Below are 21,612 nucleotides of genomic sequence, written 5' to 3'. Positions count from 1 at the left end.
CATCACCTATAACTATGACCGTTTTGTATGTCTCTGCCAGCGTTCGCGCAGTTTCAACACTAGCGTCCCAAATGTTTCCAGGGAATATGTTGTCAGGCCTGGCGATTTATCCATCTATACTCACTTCAAGCGAGCAAGCACATGTTTCGTAAACTGGACATAACCCATGACCTGACGAACGTTTCCTCATTTCTATGTCTCTATATCTGTCTCTCAAGTACATGCACACCCAGATAAATCATTGAAGATCTCCCCTATTTCTTTCGGCTCCATGCGTACATGAGCACGCTGATCTTCAGAAGTTCGTATAACCAGTTAACGGGCCAGTAAGGAAACAACGGGTTTTCTTAAATAAATATACTGCCACCAAAGAGTTTGTTATTCGTGGAAATGTGCTTACCACAGTAATTGTTTATAATAACGATTCCTGGAATGAGAAGCCTTATGTATTTGGAGCATTCGCTGTCCCTGGGCCTGTTCTCAAATGGCTGATGGGGGCACGCTGGGACGGGGAAACTCACTGAAACGTGGCAAATACTGACGTCTGCATCTAGTGGACGGATAAAGATGTTTTCATCAGGAGAGATGTCTTGGAACAGATAGCACAACCTCACAAATCACTGCGATGTATCTACAAACCTTCTCCTCCATCATTCTATCCATTAGTAGGGTCAGAAACTTGCCTGTATTGTCAACTGTACTTTTACGTTATTCGAAGCTACAAAAATTTGATTGAAAACTTTTAATCGCTTAACTAAGCAAAGAAGGAAATTTCATGACTATCACCACAATGTATTGTGTAATGTATTTTGTAAATAACAGATAACCGACTTTTGAAGCAGACTGACCGTATTTAATGACCAGCTTCAGCACTGCTGCAAGTGTTGTGGAGAAGGAACTGACAGCAGATTTACTTGATACTGGTATTTTAGTTTGAGCATTTCAACATTTCTGAGTGTTCAGTATTCATTCTGTTCATAAGCAAACTCAAAACATGTGAGGTTGAGACAGTTACTTCCTTTTTGCTTTGCTTCTGGTGAGCCTCTTCCTCAGTCACCGGGGTAACAGGACACCAGAACTTCAAGGAGGGAAGATTTTATCCAACTGTAATTACTGTGGAGGCACAGTGACCTCAGGAACCGGTGTGGATTCCAGGATGCTTTGAGCATTTACTGTATGGAATATATGACGCCTGTATTGCAATGAAGAGATGAGCAATGAATGTTGGGATTGCATCTTGCAACCAGTCAACATTTGTGCATTAAAAGAAAAGAAAAATCTACTCTACTCAGCTTCCAGGACTATAATAACTATTTAATATTTAAACAGATTGTTCCTGTTCCACTACAGGAAATAAGGCTAACTAACTAACCTGGTCTAGGTCTCACTCAACGATAAAATAATCACCAAGTATGCTCAGTTTAGATTAGTTGAAATATATCCGCGTCCGCGTTGTGACACAAGACCCGGAATTCAACACCGATCCCCGTCCAGACAAAGCTTCCTCTATGTTACTATTCCGTCATGGGTTGGTTCAGGAGTGTTATATTTGAACTGGGAATAGCTGAGACACTGCAGCACGTTACTGGGCAGTAAAGAATCCTGGGCCATGGGTTATAAGGCTAGGATGGGGAGACAAGGAATATAGTATTTGCAGTGTTTGGGCTTCGCCCGAGCTTATTGCTTCAACAGATGGGACTGACCGTTCCTCCTTCCGCAATGAAGCAAAAGTTTCGGTCAGATTGACATGGGTTGCGGGGCAATTTAATTACACTGTCTTGTGTGAGACGTCGGGAAGATGTGCGAATGTTTTGGCATGGATTAGGACCCCGTGAGGTTGGGTCCTGGGCTATCACAGAGGTTTTGACCTATATATAATGGACCCGTCGATCAAGCTGCTCGGGCACATAAAGTGATGAGTTAGTAGTTATGTTCTGTGCTCAGATGTTTTCTTCTGGAGGTCCTTTGGAATCAGTGAAGAAAATGAGTTACCCTTCCTTCCCTCACAGTGAGAGGCTGTGAATTAATGGGCTGCTCCATGTTTGCCAGTAAACACGATCCGGTGTTTAGTGTTCAATCCGTGTTTGGAAAGTCCCTCTCACTGTTCCCTGCGGTCAGCTAGTGCGAGTCAAATAGAAACTCCAGAGGGAGAAGCTAAAGACAGGCGCATCGATATTGCAGAAGTACTATCATTGCAGTGGTGTACAGGGAATTACCGAGGCAGGAGAGGGGAATTGGCCAGAATCACTCGCAGGGATGGCAGCAGAGCAGCAATTTGTGGGAAGATGGAGGACTGGTGAGGTTGTAAAAACAAACAAAAAGTCATTGGGAAGGTAAAGGTGAAATAACAAAGATAACGAACCAATATTAAAGATGTTACTAAACGTTTCTTCAGATTTATGAAGTGTAAAAGAGAGGCTCGACTGGATATCAGAACGCTGGAAAAGGACACAGGAGTGGTAGTAAAGGGGGGGGGGGCAGCAATGGCGGCCGAACTGAAGATACATTTTACACCAGTCTTCATAGAGGAAGACACTAGGACTGTATTGGAAGCTCCTGGTGTCAGGGGGCATGAAGTGTGTGAAGTTAGCATATTTAGAGAGAGAGATTTCTTGGGAAACTGAAAGGTCTGAAGTTAGATATGTCACCTGGACTAGATGGTGTGTACCCCAGAGTTCTAAAAGTGGTGGCTGAATGGATCGTGAGACATTAATAATGTTCTTTCAAGAATCACTAGCTTCTGTAATGGTTCCGGAAGACTTAAAAATTGCAAATGTCACTTCACTCCTCAAGAAAGGAATGGGGCAGAAGGGAGTCCATATGTCAGTTTGTTTGACCTCAGTATTTAGGACGATATAGAAGTTGATTATTAAGGATGTGGTCTCAGGGTACTTTGAGATCCGTCAGAAAATAGGCCGTAGTCTTGCCTGATAAATCTAATGGGGAGTTCTTTGAAGAAATAATAAGCATGATAGACAAAGGAGAATCTGTTGATGCTGTGTATTGGATTCTCAGAACACATGTTGCTTAACAAGCTGCGAGATCATGGCGTTACCAGACAGATTCTGAAATGGATAACGCAGTGTTTGATTGGAAACCACTCCCAGTGACTCGTGATACTCCACAGGAGTCTGCTTTTGGACCGATGATCTTCCGTCATATGTTAATGATTTTGACAATTGAAATGATGACTTTGTTGCAATGATTGCAGGTGGTATGAAGATAGTTGGAGGAGCATGTGGTTTTGAGGATTTAGAAAGGTTACAGAAGGACAAAGAATAATTAGGAAACTGGGCAATGAAATGGAATACAGTGTCGAGAAGTGTATGGTCATGCACTTTGGTAACGTAATTAAAGTGTTAAATATTTTCTAGATAGAAAAGAAAACTGAGGTGCAAAGGGACTTGGGAATCCTTGTGCAGGATTCCCTAAAGTTTAATTTGCAGGTTAAGTCTGTGGTGGGGAAGTCAAATGCGATGTTAGCATTCATCTCAAGAAGAATAGAATATAAAAGCAGGGATGTAATGTTGAAACTTCATAAAGCACCGCTGAGGCCGCACTGGGAGCGTTTTGAGCAGGTTTGGGCCTCTTAACTTCGAAAGGAATGTGTTGTAATTATATAGGATTCAAAGGTTGTTCACGGAAGTGATTCATATGTCATATGACCCGCGTTTGATGCCTCTGGGCCAGTATTCACTAGAATTCAAAAGCATGAGGGGTGACCTTATTGAAACCTAACGAATGGTGAAAATAACTTTGATAGAGTTGCTATGGAGATGATGGTTCCTCTGATGGGCTAGTCTACAAGCAGCTGACCGTACCTCAGAATAGAGGGGTGCCCTATTAGAATGGGGTGAGCAGGAATTTATTTTGCCATAGAATGTTGAATCTGTGGAAGTTTAGCTTTTGCCACAGGCAGCTGTGGTGGCCAAATCTTTGTGAATATTTAAGAGAGAGGTTGATAGATTCCTGATTGGTCAGAGCATGAATGGATATGGTGAAAAGGCAGGAGACTGGGAATGAGAGGAAACTTGGATCAGTCATGATGAAATTGTGGAGTAAACTCAATGAGCCAAATGGCCCTAATTCTGCTCCTATATCGTATGGTCGAGTGGAGATAGAACATAGAATAGTACATCACTGGAACACGCTCTTTGGGAGCAAACTTGGAATCATTTTCCTGAACCGCCTTTTAATCCTCTCCATTGTTAATGCATCCTTTCTTATGTTAGGGGCCCAAAGGTGCTAAGAATGCTCTAAGTGTTGCCTCATCAGGACTTTATAAATTCTCAACAGTACATCCTTTCTTTTATATTACAGTCCTCTAGAAATGAGTCCAAAGATCGCATTTGCCCTCCTCATCACCGACGTATCCTGTACATTAAGCTGCAGGAAAACTACACAAGCCTTCCCAAGTCTCTTTGCACCCTTTTAAAATAATTTTGGCCCAGTTTGTCCATTATCACACAATTAAAATGGGGAATCTTCTTATTATTCTCATGTAACGAGGTGCAATGAAAATCCTGTTGAGTATACCGTCCATACAGAACAACAGAACAGAACAGTACATTGAGCTGATATCAGATAAACAATAACAGAGAGTAGCAATGCATTATTGTTTCACAGAAACAGCAGGGCAGGTAGACAAATGGTGCAAGGTCATAACAAGTTATATTGTGAGGTTAAAGTCCACCTTATCTTGCTGTGGACCGTTCTTTTTTCTTACAGCAGAATGGAAGCCGTTCTTAACCTTGGTTGTAGTGTTTTCTAGTTTTTTAATCTTCTACCCAAGTAGGACTGACTGTCCAGCGCTGCGAGGTGATGCTGTGCCTGTTTTATCGATCACACAGGAAGCTACAGGCACAGTCCATGGTGGGCAGACAGCTTTCCACGATGTCCTCAGCTGTCCACAGCTCTCTGAAGTTCCTTGCAGTCATGAGTAAAGCGGGAGCCGTACGAACGCCTAAGGTATCTTGTTGGGATAATCCCTATGGTAGGTTGATGAAATTTAGTGAGGGACAAAGGTCACAATTCAAAGTTCCTGTTGTTTGTGTTACGGATTCAGCAACAATAAATATATGAGTGAGGCACGGGTTTTTATAACAAATAAAACATTTATTAATCACTGAAAAACAAACCCCCTAAAACGACTAACGCAACCGGAAATCAACTGCTGTGCGGCAGCTTAAACAGTTCTTAAAGGGTTAAAGCTTAAACAGTTCTTAAAGGAAAAAAGCGAAAACAGTTCTTAAAAGTAGTACTGCAAAAGTCCGAAATGCTTACAGTCCATTAAAGAAGAGACTTTTTAGTCGATTTAAATTCTCTTTCACGTCGTGTTGTTGCGGTTCCCAGTCGAACTATACTTTTCCCGGAGAATTTACGAAGATGAAAATGAAACGGCTTAAAGTCACTGACCTTTCCTTTACAAAACTGTACCCAACCCTTTCTGCTATTATTCGCAGGGGTTAACACGGGGACAGCCAACGAATTCCTTCCGAATGAGGATCAAACAAGGTCAAACCTGTTTCACTGACGAAATCGAATTTCCTCGATCTTTTAATTCCCGAACTCCGATCTTCACTCTCCACTGATTTTTAACTGGCTGTATTATAAAGAAACTGCCAGCAATGACCTTTTAAACTTTAGGCATTAAATAAAACTACACCTTTCAACTAAACTGCGTCATAATATTGGACCACGCAGTGGCATGGAGTCAAAATGGCAAATCCAGCCACGAACTGCCAATCTTCACAGGGAGGGATCCTCTTTTTATACCCTGTTAAAAAAACCTGTCACATGACCTCTACTGGCGGGAAAATGACGTCACTCCACCATCACAAGACCATTACCTTAAGTCCAGTATAGCTTCAACACCACTGTCACGTGACAAGAACAAAGATACCCACGGGTACGTAACATTTGTTCCAACTTCATCATCTGAGAATCCTTTCATTCAATATTAATTTAGTATCTGCGTGTTGCTGGTGGACCACCTGTGATTTTCATTGATTCCTTCTCCCACCTGGTTCCATCAGCTTACTCCATGTCGATTTTGTTCAACATTTTTCCAGCTTGTATCCCGTCAAGTTAATGATACATATCAACCATCTTGTTCAACCTCTGTCCAGTCTGTATCCCATCACCTCAATGCTATATATCAACCACCTAGTTTAACCTTTGTCCAGTCTGTATCCCACCACCTCAATGATATATATCAACCACCTTGTTCAACCTCTTCCCAGCCTGTATCCGACCACCTCAATGATATATATCAATCATCTTGTTCAATCTCTGTCCAGTCTGTATCCCACCACCTCAATGATATATATCAACCATCTTGTTCAACCTCTGTCCAGCCTGTATCCCACCACCTCAATGATATACATCAACCATCTTGTTCAACCTCTGTCCAGCCTGTATCCCACCACCTCAATGATATATATCAATCATCTTGTTCAACCTCTGCCCAGCCTGTATCCCACCACCTCAATGATATATATCAACCATCTTGTTCAACCTCTGCCCAGCCTGTATCCCAGCACCACAATGATATATATCAATCATCTTGTTCAACCTCTGTCCAGCCTGTATCCCACCACTTCAATGATATATATCAACCATCTTGTTCAACCTCTGTCCAGTCTGTTATCTTCCACTTCAATGATATATATCAATCATCTTGTTTAACCTATGTTCAGTCTGTATCCTTCCACCTTAATCATATATATCAACAAACTTTTTCAGCCTCTGTCCAGCCTGCATCACAACAACTCAATTATTATTTTCCCTTTCGTTTATTTTCGGTTCTTTATCTCTTGAGTGCGCCTTGCATTTATAGCTTGTAAATACATCTAACTGTGTGGTCATTTTCAAGGAATCTTTTACCTGTATTCCCATGTAAGTTCATCTTTTGACGTACCACAGACCATTGCCAATACCTGTGCAAGTCATACCCCGGTTCATCTTGCCAAATTGCAACAGCTCGCTGTTCTTTGCATTAAATTCCCCCGCTAGTCTGTAACCTGACTTCCCAGCTGCTCAAGATTACAACGCACCTTTGGTAGCCTTTCTCACTGCCTGCTACATTCCATCTCAGTGTAATCAAACTGTTTGCTGCTCTAGTTTGCCACATTTTCATCTGTTATCTCAATCATTACTATCAGTACCAGGCACCCAGTCGCTTTCCCTGCAGCACCTCGCGAGTTTCATGACTCCATTCAGAGCACTCTCTGGCTTTTCCGCTTGCTTCATCCTGAGTACTACGTACCTTTCCCTTTTGGGCCAGCCTCCCATGCAGAATAACTTGATAAGACATGACCTGCCAGTCTGACTGTCCCTCATCAAGCCCAGTATTTCGAAAAATGATAAATTCCATTTCTTAAAATACCTTCCACAGACATACTCAAGGCTGATGTCAGGATCACGTGCATATAGTATCCCTTCTTTTTTTTCTCGCCTTTCTAACACAAATGAGCAAAACCATCTATCGTCCCATCCTCTGGCATATCACCTGTAGCTCTATGTATTCTATATGTCTCTGACAGTGTTCGAGCAGTTTGTGCACTGGCCTCCCACAGGGTCCGAAGGAACACCATCTTAGGCCCGGGGTGTTTGTCCATTCTAATTCATCAAGCACCTGTTCTGTAATCTACATACAATCTATAACAAGACTAACGTTTCCCGATTTCTATAGTCTGTGTATCTGTCTGCCAAGTAAATACAGGCAAACAAAAATCATTGAACATGTACCCCATCTCTTTCGGTTCATTGACTAGATAGCACACTCATCTTTTTTGACTGTTAATCGGGCACTAAGAAACAATACATGTCGCTTAATAAATTATTCCGCCACCAAATTGTCTCTATCCGAGGGAATGTGTTCATTACAGTTGTTGTTTACAAAGTTCACAAGATTGATTCTAGAATGAAAAGTTTTATGTCTGAGGAGCATTTGGTCTTTCTGGGCCTGATCTCAGTGGAGGGGTGGTGACTCTGGAAACAGAAACGTCAATGAAATCCTGAGGTCTGGATAGAGTGCTAGGGACAGGATGTTTTCACCAATAGGGGAGTCTAGGATCTGAGATCACAAGCTCACTCTATTCAGTTGTATCTGGGGACTTTCTCTTCCATCATTCTGTCCAGTAGCAGGATCTGAATATCACCTGGATCAATGCCTGGGGTAGATCGTAGTTATTTGCAGACACAAGAATATGATGGAATTTTTAACAACTTAATTGAACAAAGAAGGACACTTAATGGTTATCAGCACAGTGTATTGTGTGATGTCTTTTGTAAATATCCCATAGTTGCCATTTGAAGCAGATAGGCCACATCCAACAACGTGTTTGATTTTGGAACAGCTTCTGCACTGCTGGAAGTTCTGTGGAGATGAAACTACCAACAGATTTACTGGAGGCACCTCGAGACAGGGTTAAAACAGCCATTTGAATTTTATCTTCCACATTACAAAATGGCTGAGAGCCCAGTATTCATTTTTGTCATAATGAAACTCAGAGCATGTGAATTCCTTATTTCCTATTTTTAGTTAGTTCTGCTGAGACACTTCCTCCATCACCAGGGTAACAGCTCACTGGAGTTGCAAGGAGTGTTGAACATTTTATTGCTCTCTCCACAACGTCCTTCAGTGGCCTCAGGAGCCGGTGTGGAGGCCCGGATGCCTTGAGCATTCACTGTATGGAATTTATCATGTTTATATTGGAATAAAGAGAAAAAGAATGCATTTAGATATTTATTTATTTATGCACATCCCTTCAGGATGCCACAAACATCTTGCAGTCAGCCTATGTCTGTGCATAAGAAAGACAATAACCTGTACTAAGTTTCCAGTGATTTATTTTCAGTTTTATATTAAAAGCATTTTCTTATTGTTTCATTATGGGAGATGTGGCGGCGAATTGCAGTGATCCTTGTCCCGCTCCGCAGTTCGATAACGATAATAAACAGAAGCGCTCAATTAACCTTCTGCAGACAAGTTAAAATATATTCCCACCAACTGGCGACCCATGGCCCGGGTTCCCCGCCCAGTTAAAGCATCATCAGGCTCTAGTTCTATTATGAGATGGAGCGGTGTGTTAATTTTAGAACTGGGATTAGACCAGATACTGCTGAATATTACCGACAGGAAAGAGTCCTGGGAGTGTTGGTTATTGGTCTATAATCCTGGGATGGGACTCCAGGATTACGGAACTGACAGTGTTCTCCTGAGAGATATTACAACTAAACATATCATTACCTTCCTCGCTCGCACCCCGCCTTCTTCTTTCAACAGGGATCACTCAACAATTGCCTTGTTCATTCTTCCCTCCTCATTAATCTCCCTCCAGCCATTTATCCCTGCAAGCGGACTAAATGCTACACCTCCCCGTACACCTCCGCCCTCACCTCCATTCAGACACAAAACAGTCCTTCCAGGTGAGGCAACACTTCATCTGCGAATTTGCTGGGGTCATTTTTTGTGTCCCGAGCTCCCGATGCGGCCTCCTTTGCTTTGGTGAGACCCACCATAAACTGGGAGACTGTTTTGTCGAGTATCTCTGTATCATCTGCCGCAAGGGGTACTTCCCAGTGGCTGAAGTTTTTCCTCTTGTACCAAAATGAGACCACCCCCAGGGTGGAGGAGCAACACCTTATATTCCATCTGGTACCCTCCAACCTGATTGTACGAATATTGAATTCTCCTTCCAGTAAACAAACTCCCCCACTCCCACTTCTCTATTCTCCACTCTGAACTTTCATTTCTGCTCACCAGCCTATAATTTCCCCGGGTTCCTCCTTCCCGTTCCCCTATTGACAACTCTCGGATTCTTTTATCTCCAGCCCTTGACCAGTCCATCACTTGACTTCACCTATCACCTTCCAGCTCGCCTCTTTCCCCTCCTCTACCTTTTTATTCAGATATCTTCCCCTTCCCCCCCATAGCAATGAAGAAGGTTCTTTTCACAGAATGTCGAACTACTCTTTCCATAGATACTGCCTGATGTGCTGAGTTCCTCCAACATTTTGTGTGTGTTGCTTTGGATTTCCAGCGTTTGCAAGCTTTCTCCTGTTTAAGTGTGGTAATTACCGTAACAATTATTTGGGTTTCGTTGAGATTATATCGGGATTACGTTGTAAAATCCCGCTCCCCATACTAACACGGGTTACATAGACCAAAGAACAAACTGCCAGAGGAACTCAGTGGGTCGGGCAGCATCTATGGAGGGAAATGGACCGTCAACATTTCGGGCCGAGCCCCTCCCTCTGGACTGAGATTGGACAGGAACTAGTCAGAGAAAAGAGGTGAGGGGTGGGGATGGGGCAAGAGCTGGGGAGTGAGTGGTGGATACAGGTGAGGTTCAGTTGGAAGACAGTCTGTACGTCACGGGATCCCCTTTCTCCCTACCATTTCGTTTTTTGCTTGAGGCCCCGCCCATGCTCTGATGACGCAGCTATCAGCGTAAAATACACACAGTCTTCGGATGGGCGGTGGTTTTCTTTCCGTTCTGTGTTGAAACGTATCAGCGGCGTGAAGCCGGGGGTCGAAACACTGTCTACGGGGCAGATGAATCAAGTTCCCATCGATGAGTATTGAGGCCGGTCGCGATGCGGGAACGAGACCGACAATTTCCTATCGGTGAGTCCTGAGTCCGATCCGGAGGGGGGAAGCCCGATGCGATGAGCGGGATGAGGTGGTGATGCCGGACTAAACCCATCCGTTAAGTTGTACCTCGGGCACTTCATCTCCATCACCCGGCCCGGTATCAGATCCAAGCTTCGGCCGGATCGATGCCTGGGGTCGATAATTTTCCCAGTACACTGGAAGGGGCCATTCGTCCTGTTGTGTTCTTGCAGACAGAGAAGATTAAACAGATTAATTGCACCGTCTGGACACTGATTATCTCATTGTTACAGTCAGGAAGGAGGTACAGAAGCCTAAAGACATACACTCAGTGATTCAGGAACAGTTTCTTCCCCTCTGCCATCCGATTCCTAAATGGACATTGACGCTTTAGATATTACCTCACTTACTTAATATACAGTGTTTCTGATTTCGCACATTCTTTTAAATCTATTCAATTCATGTAATTGATTTACTTATTTATTTGTTAGTACGTTCAAGTAAAATAATAACAGAGTGTAAGAAAGCATTATGCTTACAGTTTGCGAATGGAAACCGTCATTGAGCCCGTTGGAATGTTTCTGTTTTATTTTATCTTCGACCCGATGGGAGGGTGAGAAGTGAGAACGTTCAGGGTTGTGGTGATCGTTTATTTTTCGGCTGCTTTACTGAGGCAGCGGGAAGTATAGACAGATCAGTGGAGTGGATCAATGATTTGTTCTGCTGGGTCCACAGCCCTCTGCATTTTCTTAGTCACGGGCAGAGCAGTATCCATACGAAGGTGTCAGGGATATGGATGGGATACTTTTCATGGTGCGTTGATAAAGCTTGTTGAGTGGAAAACAACATATACCGAACTTCTTATTGTTTGTTCTGGCTTTGTTATTTTAGAACCTGTTAGCTAGTATCTAGTGGTATGTGTGTTGGCGCGTGTTCTAGTGGACAAGGTATTGGACTACTAACCTGAAGGTCACTGGTTCGAGCCTCAGCTGAGGCAGCAGGTTTGTGTCCTTGAGCAAGGCACTTAACCACACATTGCTCTGTGACGACACCGGTGCCAAGCTGCTTGGGTCCTCGTGCCCTTCGTTTGGACAACATCGGTGGCGTGGAGAGGGGAAGTCTTGCAGCCTGGGCAACTGTCGGTCTCCCATACAACCCTGCCCAGGCCTGCCAATTGTCCTGTTATTCCTGGAAATGTGTTCAGTACACTTGTTGCTAAGGAATGATCAGTTTTATGCATGAGGAGCATCTGATGACCCTGGGCCTGTGTTCAGTGGAGTTCAGTGGGATGGTGCTTGGGGGCTGGGGGTGTGAGCGGCGGTAATGATTTTCACAACTGAATAACGACAAGCCTGGATACAGTGGGAATGGAGAGGATGTCTCGATTAGACGGAGAGTCTGAGATCTAAGAGTTTAGATTCAGAATAAAGAAGCTTCACTTTAAAAAAGTCAACTAAATAGAGAGAGTACAGAGGAGATTTACTAGAATGTTACCTCGGTTTCAGCACCTAAGTTACAGAGAAAGGTTGAACAAGTTAGGTATTTATGCTTTGGAGTTTAGAAGGCTGAGGGGGGACTTGATAGCGGTATTTAAACTTATGAGGGGGATAGATAGAGTTGACGTGGATAGTCTTTTTCCATTCAGAGTAGGGGAGATTCAAACAAGAGGACATGAGTTGAGAGTTAGGGGGCAAACGTTTAATGGTAACACGAGGGGGAATGTCATTAATCAGGGAATGGTAGCTGTGTGGAACGTGCTACCAGTAGAAGTGGTAGAGGCAGGTTCGATTTTGTCATTTAAAAAAATTGGAAAGGTATATGGACAGGAAAGGAATGAAGGGTTATGGCCTGAGTGCAGTTAGGTGGGACTAGGTGAGACAAGCTTTCGGCACAGACTAGAAGGGCCAAAATGGCCTGTTTCCATGCTGTAATTGTTATATGGTTATAAAACTGTGATGAGAGAAATTACTTTAGTCAAATGGTTGATCTGTGGAATTTGTTACCGCAGAGGGTGGTGGAGACTGCCGATGGTTATATTCATGTTCTGGATTGCTAAATAGGTTGAGTGTTATAGCAGGGAAGCAAGAATATGGTGTTGGAAAAAAATCCTCCAAGATTGATTATAGAGCATGACCAAATCACCTAATTCTACTCCTATGTATTGTGATCTGTATCTTATACCATGACAGAACAATGACTTCATTGTATCCCATCATAAATAAGAGAAAATCTGCAGTTGGTGGAAATACAAGCAACACACACAAAATGCTGGAGGAACTCAGCAGGTCAGGCAGCATCTATGAAAGAGGGTAGAATCGACCTGGCCTGATGAGTTCCTTCAGCCCTTTGTGTGTGTTCTTTTGTATCCCATGTCTGGTTTTGAAACGTGTGAGGGACAGTTACAGATTCCTTCACTCGGATCATTATATATGCGTTCAAGATTTAAATTTTCGTTTAATGCTTTGTTCTCCTTTGTATTGTTAACATGCTTCATTATCTCTCTGGTTAAAGTTAGCCCTGGTCTGCGAGATTTACAGGAAGAAAAGTCCACGACTGGAAGCAACCCGCAACTGAAGACAAGGGAACAACAACAATGAACCAGCCCGAGGACTGAGAGCACCAATTCGAGAGAACCCATCTGACTCGGAGTTTCCATTGATTTAGTCAGGAGAAAGTTTGCTGAGTCTCATTTACCCAAACACTGGTTCTTTAGACATTACATTTCTGTACCAAGGAATAGAGGAAATAGCTGGAGTGGGACTGAATGAGCCTAGCAATACCAGTTATGACTCTATCAGACCCAGTTGCAATCATTCCAGATTTACAAATGTGCTGTCTGCATTAGCTCTGTGAAGCCACGCATATTCCCTTATTTTGTTTGCTCATTTCAAACGTCATCTCTGCAGTTTCTTTGCTTGTCTGTGCTCGGTCACAATGTTCTCAAAATGCGTTGAGAATTTCCTCCCTTTATAAGAGGCCGCAGTTGTTTCCAGCTGTAGTGATTGCAGAAATGTGGAATTACTATGAACTACAGCAACATGTCATTGACTCCTCTGTCTATTGCAAGCTGCAATGATATACTTGCCCTCGAGTATATCGTCGTGCAAGCCTCTGCTAACAGCAAACCCTCTTGAAGCCAAATGTCCCGGCACCACATTTCTTTCAGTCCGAACTAGAAAATGCCAAACAATATTTTACATTTACATACCCTGTCGTCATCAAGTGCTTTTCTACTAATAAATTGTCAGAACCTACGAATCTGTGATTAAGCAGAATTGGGTTTTACAATGAAGTTATTTTCCCATTTGACTCTGTACCAAAGGCATGGGTTAAATCTGTTCTTGAGATGAACAAATGTTCTTGCAGCAGAACTGCTGGAGCTGGCAAGGTCGGATTAAACTCAGTCGTTGCGGAATGGGAACCAGTGTGTTTGGTCAGATGATAGAAGAGTTGATATAAAGGCAGATGCAATGTTCAGAGAGACTGTGGAAGGATCGGTTGTGGACAGGGCATCATGTAGTCAGTTGGAAATATGTTTAATTCAATACAATAAGTATTAAGAGTAAGAGTAACTTAGAACATGGATGGTACATGTTATCACCATTACACAGACCTGACTGTTACAAGGGCAGGATTGGTGCTTGATGCTCCAGGTCTTAGTTATTTCATAATACGCATGGGGGGAGGGGGGTGAAAAGGGGAGAATTGTCTTTACTAATTAGGGATGGTATCACAGCAACATAAACAGAGGACATCAATGTAAGTGAAATTCAGAAACGGGAAGGGGGCTATCATTCAGGGAGTATTCAATAGGCCTCCCCCAAAGCCACAGGGATAATGTGAGAAAATAAGTTGACAGTTTTGGGAAAGGTGCAAAAACAACAAGGTTATTATCATTATTGACCTCAAGTTTCCTGATGTTGATCCCACCTCCTTGTTCCAAAAGGTGTCAGTGGGGCAGAATGCGTTGCGTGTCCAGGAGGGATTCTTGACATAGTATGTGGATGGGCTAACTGGAGGAGTTGCCCTACTGCATCTAGTATGAGGCAATGATGTTGGTCAAATGACAGATGTCACGATGGGTGACCTTTTTAGATAGTGACCACAACACCATAACTTTTATCATGGTCATGGACAAGGATAGTAGCAGACGATACAAGGCAGTATTGAATTAGTGGATGGATAGTTACAATGGTATGAGGAGCAACTTGGGAGTGTAAATTAGGAAAACATTTTCAAAGGGAAATGTACAATGGAACTGTGAAGGTTGTTTCAGGAACACTTGAGTGCGGTCGGGGTAGATTTGCTGCAGACGCAGTTAAAGAATTTTTATATAAACGAACCATGGTTCACAACAGATTAGAGCATTTAAGCATTTGGAGAAGCATAATCTTATTACAGGTTGCCATTTTGGCTTTTTGATGGTGAGTGGAGAAAATGGAAGGGGAGGTGCCGGAGATAATTTTCCGCAGGATGGACCAGTCACACACAGAATATCTACTAACATTTGTATCGACAGAGACTGATCAGGAGTCACCATGGCATGGTGCATGGAAAGTTGTGTTCAACAACACTTCTTAAAGTTTTTCAAGATGATTGTCAATAAGGGTGGTGGAGTGGATGTTGTACATTGAAGTCCACTAAAGCCTTTGGCAAGGTACCTCATGACAGCTTGGTCTGGAAGATAAGGTCCCATGCGGTACAGAGAGTGGAAGTTAGATGGATTCAAAAGTTCCCTCGAAGGTAGCAAGCAAAGAGTGATGGTTGAAGGTTTCTCCTCAGAATGGAGGCGGGTAACTAGTGGTGTACCGCAAAGCTACAAATTGGGACATTTGATATTCGTTATTTGATAGCAATGATTTGAATGCAAGTGCACAAGGCTTCACTGGTAAGTTCACGGATGACACAAAATTAGTAGATGGTACTCACGGTGAAGATGATCGTAGCTTAGAGGAGTTGTAAATAGATTGCAAGACCAACACGAGCAGCAACAGTTTCATAGAGAGGCTGGTGATTATGTGGAGGGACCTGCCAGAGGAAGTGGATGAGGCAGGCACAATGGTATAATTCAAGAAGTGGTTGGGATGTGAAGATAGAATGAAGAGGCCAGGAGGGAAATGGGCCAAATACAGGAAATTGGGGCCATCTCTGTGTGCACTGTGGTCAGCATTGTATCGATGGGCTGAATGGTTTGTACCTGTGCTCTTGCTCTGTGACTCTATCAGTAGGATGCCTCAGATATCACTGGACAGACGTACAACGTGGCGTAGGAGTTGATGTTTGGTCTCTAAGTGAAATGCTGTTGGGATACAGAGGACGGCGATACTGTCACATTTGCAAAGTAATCCTGCTCTCTCTGACTCACAGTCTGTTTGTTTTGTGTAATTCAGGACATCACCAGCAGGTGGGGCTGTCATGCACAGCGATCAAAGTGTAAACAAGACGACGACAATCAAAACAACCGTCAGTCGGAATCAGAATGGCTGCAGGTATGTTCACGGGGATCTTTATAATGAATCTTCTGCCCTGTTGGTGCACAATAGTTCAGACGAAGAAACTTACACAGGCGCTAACAGGGCTGAGAAAAGTTTCATCAAGCAGTATCATTGATCCCACTGGTATAGCGGCTTTGTGTAATCGATCAATCCAACAGTTCCAGTGTAGGGACCTGACTGACACCAGGCAAATGACTCCGCTCACCAGGCAAAGCTTCACCTGAGTGAAAGAAGCAGGAGACCCTGAATCAGCAGGTTGAGAGTGAAACACTAACAGGAATGTGACAGCGGTGTTGTTTGTTTCGTAAAAGTCCAGTTTCAAGGTTTGTTGCACATCAGGGCCTGTTTAGAGTTGAAAGACATCTCCAACTTTCGTTTATAAAATTTAGAGGCAGGAGGTAAGAACATTTCCGGGATTTCAGAGATTTTGTGATAATACAACATTTCAGGTGTTGTCAGGGCAGATATCAACTCCCCCCTCGCTGCACAAAGTAGATGAGGGGAATTTTCCGAACGGTGTTTTCTGTAGCCAAGCCGTGAACGTTGCCAGCCTTGGAAACGGCTGAGGATCAGGAGACACTTCATTTTAGATAGACTTGTTGTCTGCTTTGGTGCATCACTGTCTGAAATGGAGGGGCTACTGCACAGGACCGAGAGAAGCTGCAGAAGTTTGTAAGTCTAGTCAGCTCCATCTTGGGCACTAGCCTACAAAGTACCCAGGTCATCTTCAGGGAGCAGTGCATCAGAAAGGCAGCGTCCATTATTAAGAACCCCCAGCACACTGGGCATGCCCTTTCCTCACTGTTAGCATCAGGTAGGAGGTACAGAAGCCTGAAGGCAGACACTCAGCGATTCAGGAACAGATTTGTCTCCTCTGCCATCGGATTCCTAAGTGAATTTTGAATCTTTGGACACTACCTTACCTTTTTTTTTAACGTTTTTTTTGATGTGCACTCTTTCTGATTCTGCACGTTTTTAAAAAATCTATTCAATATAAGTAATTGGTTTATTTGTTTATTATTATTATTATTTTATTTTATTCATTAATATTTTTCCCTGCTAGATTATGTTTTGCATTGAACTTCTGCTGCTGAGTTAACGAATTTCACGTCACGTGCCGGTGATAATAAACCTGATTCTGATTCTGTTTTAATACCCCAATCCATGTCTGGTTAGTGGCCAAATGGTGAACGTGAGCTCTCTGTATTTCTCTCGTGAGATGATCTGCTACCTGAATTTAAATTCCCAGTATCTGTGATGAGAGACCTGGTACAACCAATGACCAGCTGTCTCTGTTTCCTGTAGGCATTGTGATGGTGCTCAACTCTGTAATTCCGGGTGGAATAAAACACAGATTACAGCCTGGACACAGGTCCCAGCTAATTCATACTGTTTTAAATGTCTCTGAGCTTGCCCGATTTCCCAGCCACTTTTCCCAGATTTCCCTTGCAGACTTCTTCGATCCTTTTTCCTGCTTACGTCTTCTCAACTTTGTAATTTTATTTGTGTTCACAGCCTCCTCTGGCTACACATAATTAATACACATCACCCACCTCGTGGAAAAAATGCCCCTTCAATCCCTTTTGAATGAATGAATGAAAGAAATTTTATTTCTGTCAGTACAAGCATAACCAAAAAAAAAACAAACATCATGTTCAACGATGATTTCATAAGACAAAACTAAATAATAAAAAACAACAAGAAAACATAGATATTCTTTAAAACTGACCGAAAGGGCGGAGGCTGAAGCTACAGCTTGTTATACAAAAAGCAGATTTGCAGACAATCGTCACATCAAAAAAAAATCATCATCTTTTAACACGAAATCCAATTCCAAGTGTCACAAGGTGGGTGTTGGGAGTGGACCCAAAAGCAAGACACAGACACTGAACTTCCAGGAACGGGAGTAGGCGTGAGAAGGAAGCAAGGGAAGTGAGGAAGAAAGGACGCTGGACATGACACAGGGTTCTGGTCCTGGGCTAGGACTTAACTAGGATAGCGGAACCGACATAGAACTGGGAACCAGGAGCCTGGGCTTGAACTCCGTGCCAGAGACGGTACAAGAACCCAGAACCTGGGTCTTGACTCGGGCTCGGACTCCAGAACCAGGCGAGAACAAGACGTGGCTACAGGGCAAGGCACATGACAAGATGAGAACACAAAGCCGTGGCTAGGATGGGACAAGGACCTTGGACGTGACTGGGACTGTAGGAGACCCCGAAGCCTTGACTTGGCCGAGGAAGAGACAGGAACGTAGAGCCTTAGTCGAGGAAGAACAGGAACGCAGATCACTGAGCCTTGCTCGAGGGCGAGCAGGAAAGCAGAACACAGAGTCGAAGGAGAGACAGGAACATGGTACACCGAGCCGGGACCCCTCCTTGGGTACAGGACGTAGTGCAGGGACTCATTACACAGAACGCTGAACACGGCAAGACAGTTCCCAACGCTAGGTAGCGGCCAAACGGTCGGACCTACCTAGCGAATGCGTGAAAATGGACAGTCTGTTCCATACAGGGCGAGACCCCAGGCAGAGGCAGAGGCGAGGCTCCAGGCAGGGCGTCGGAGGGAAGGAAGGAAACAGTACAGCCTCAGGGTAACGGCAATGACAACCTGACTTACCCAACGGAGGCAAGGACCGGGAGGGTCAGATCCCACCGTAGGGTAACGGCAAGGAAGAGAGGACCGGATACCGATGGGACGAACCCACACAGAGGCAAGTACAGGATACTGACGAGACGGACCACACAGAGATAAGGACTGGATACTGACAAAACGAACCAGCACCTAAACTCGAACTCAGGGCCACTTAAATTCCCGGATCAATGACGAGAATCAGGTGCCTACGATAAAGCCCCAAATGAGACAAGGGACAGCCTGAAGATTCGGAGTCTGGAGTCCACGGACCGGACCGTGAGCCGAAACGCGGACTTCACGGACTGGACTATGACACAAGTATCATTTATTTACATTACTCCCATTCATTTAAAATCACGTATTTTTATATTTGTTCATTAAATTATTTTTAAATAGTTTTTTAAACTTGTTGAATGTGGTGAATGTTTTTTTTTTTAATTCTTACTGCAACTGTTGCCCCCTCCGACTGAAATACAATGATTTTTTTACATTTGGACTTATCCTTTGTTTTTGAAATATACATGTTCCTCTTAAATCATGACGACTTTTTTTCATTTTAAACAACCTTTGGATACCTTGTGGTAACTGCCAATTTTTCACTTTATACATAATTTTAAATTTCTGCCCTCGAGTCTCAGACTCCCCTAACCTGGGAAAAAAGACTGTGACTATCTGCCCTACCTACACCATGATTTTTTTTATGTACGTGTGTAAGGGCACCGTTAAAGCTCCCATGATCCGGTGCAAACTGTCCCAGCCGAACCATATAACACAAAAACCAAACAACCCCATCCAGTAATGTTCTTGTCAATCTCCTCTACACTCTTTCCAGCTGAGTCACGTCCATCCTATAGATTAGCAACTGCAAAAGCGAGATTTTAAGTTTAGCTACTAGAACTGCACGCAAGACTCTCCATTTGCCAATAATTTGTACGGTTGTTCCCTGACGATCATTATCCAGGAGACGGGATGGGACCCAGGGGACCAGGCATCATGGACTTCAAGGTTATGGTCAGTCTGTAACCCAGGAGACTGGACATTGTTCGTTTCAAGGCAATAGTCATTCTGTGACCCAGGGGATAAGACAGTGTGTGACAAAGCAAACGGAGAACATTTAATCTGGAGGATTTGACCATGAGTAATCCAGTGGCTTGTCTGTGAGTGACACAGGTGACTGGACATTTTGTGATCCAGAGAGATTCATGTATGGGAAAGATAATCCCAGTGATAATTCCCGCTATCACCTGATGCCGTTCCAGTAATAACCTCTGGTTATCAGTCTGTTCAACTAATGTGTATTCGGTGATCAGTGTTACTGTGTCTGTCCAGTTCTTTTTCTGGGAGTGGATGTGTCCAGACACCGGCTTATCAGGATGGTCACCTGGCAGGAGGTGTGGTTCACATTCACCAGCACAGTCCCACTCCAACTCTGGTTTTGCGGAGTCTCGACTCTATTGCAGACACCCATTGTGAATGCTTGTTCGAGTATAAATCACTCTAAACCTGCTATTCATCATTTACTTCAGGTGGGAAATTAAATCGGGTACAGAAAGTACTCAAGCGGTTTTTACCAGGCGGATCATCGAGGGAAGATGATCGGGACACGGGAAACAAGGTACCAAAGCAGGGTCAGATTGAGAGCAATGTCCCAATGGAATGCGGTCCGGCCGCAGAGGAGGAGGAGCAAATTCAGCCCAGAGACAGTGACGTCAGAGACACCAATCAGGACCCTGGAACCAGCACAAGTGAGGCGACTGACGGTCAGCTGGGAAGCTCATTAAACACGGAATTGTCAAGTGCCCAACAAGGAGCAGGTGAGTGAAATATGAGGGTGATGTGTTCAAAGAATGAGGTAGGAAGCGGGTAAATGTGATTCCTTGTTGGAGGGCTGGTCAGAGAGGGAAAATGTGTTGATGTGGTGCATGTGGTGTAGTGAGGCACCTGTTACCCCACTACAGGAAATGTGCTACCTGCTCTGAGGATTTCCAAGATGTGTATCGGAGGAAATGCAGCTGTCTGGATAAAAGAGTATTTCTAGGATATGAGTTATGGGAAAAGTACTCACCAGGATGGAGAGAGTATCTCTGGGAAGCGACTATCATTGACAGTCCCAACATTTGTTGCCCATTTTAAACTGAAATCAGCAAGTGGGTGGGACGGTGGTAGAGACAGGTTTCTAGTGAATGTGGTCCTTCTGGTAACGTCATGCCCAGCGCATTGATGGGTCGGTTTTTATATTCGCAGAGCCGGTGTTTACAATCTCCGACCTCCTGGCACAGGGGGAGGAGTATCGACTGTACCAACTGACAAAGTACTACAGAGACAGACTCAAACAGGCGATTGAAGAAAAGGTTGAAAGACTCGGTTGGATGTTGACAAAGGAGGGACATCTCAGCAGAGAAGAAAATGAGGTGAGTGTATTTAGTGTATTGTTACTGAACTGCTGATATCAGAGGGAATAGTGATCAATATTAATCTCCTGCACGTTCTAGGAGTTCGACATGACAATGGAGACTTTGATCTCTGACTTGACTCCAACAGATCTGGTTTCAGCTGTTAAGGTGGGGAGCACTGGAAACTGCAGGTTCAGCGTCACCTTTTCCTCTCATACCTGCTGTATTTATCAGTGTGATATAAGAACAGTGACTGCATATCTGGACTGTTGAACAGGCAGTCAGTCTAAAATTAATTTTGTATTTTACCTGTACCGTCGGTCAAATTCACCTCAGTTCATTAATCCAGGATGAATATTAAACTGTCGGATTGTAAATTGGGCAAAATGGCTTCACTGCTGTACTTGAGCGAGGGAAACCTGCTAACCACAGCACAGCTTGTCTGAATTCCCAAGCAATGAGTGGCTGACTT

General features: G+C 43.7%; 1 protein-coding gene across 1 annotated transcript in view; it reads left to right on the top strand.

Moving 5' to 3' along the window:
* The window catches only part of LOC140723301 (NACHT, LRR and PYD domains-containing protein 3-like), a 39,150-nt gene that overhangs the window by 4,145 nt on the left and 13,393 nt on the right, over positions 1-21,612 (top strand). The window contains exons 2-4 of the mRNA XM_073037903.1: positions 16,009-16,107; positions 20,274-20,561; positions 20,992-21,158. Coding sequence (XP_072894004.1) covers positions 16,098-16,107; positions 20,274-20,561; positions 20,992-21,158 — 465 coding nt within the window. The 5' untranslated portion in view covers positions 16,009-16,097. The remainder of the gene's footprint in view (positions 1-16,008; positions 16,108-20,273; positions 20,562-20,991; positions 21,159-21,612) is intronic.

This window comes from Hemitrygon akajei, unplaced genomic scaffold, assembly GCF_048418815.1.
Source record: "Hemitrygon akajei unplaced genomic scaffold, sHemAka1.3 Scf000108, whole genome shotgun sequence".
Taxonomy (NCBI): Eukaryota; Metazoa; Chordata; class Chondrichthyes; order Myliobatiformes; family Dasyatidae; genus Hemitrygon; species Hemitrygon akajei.
The sequence above is the reverse complement of the archived record's forward strand: the minus strand, read 5'-3'. Positions and strand labels throughout refer to the sequence as shown.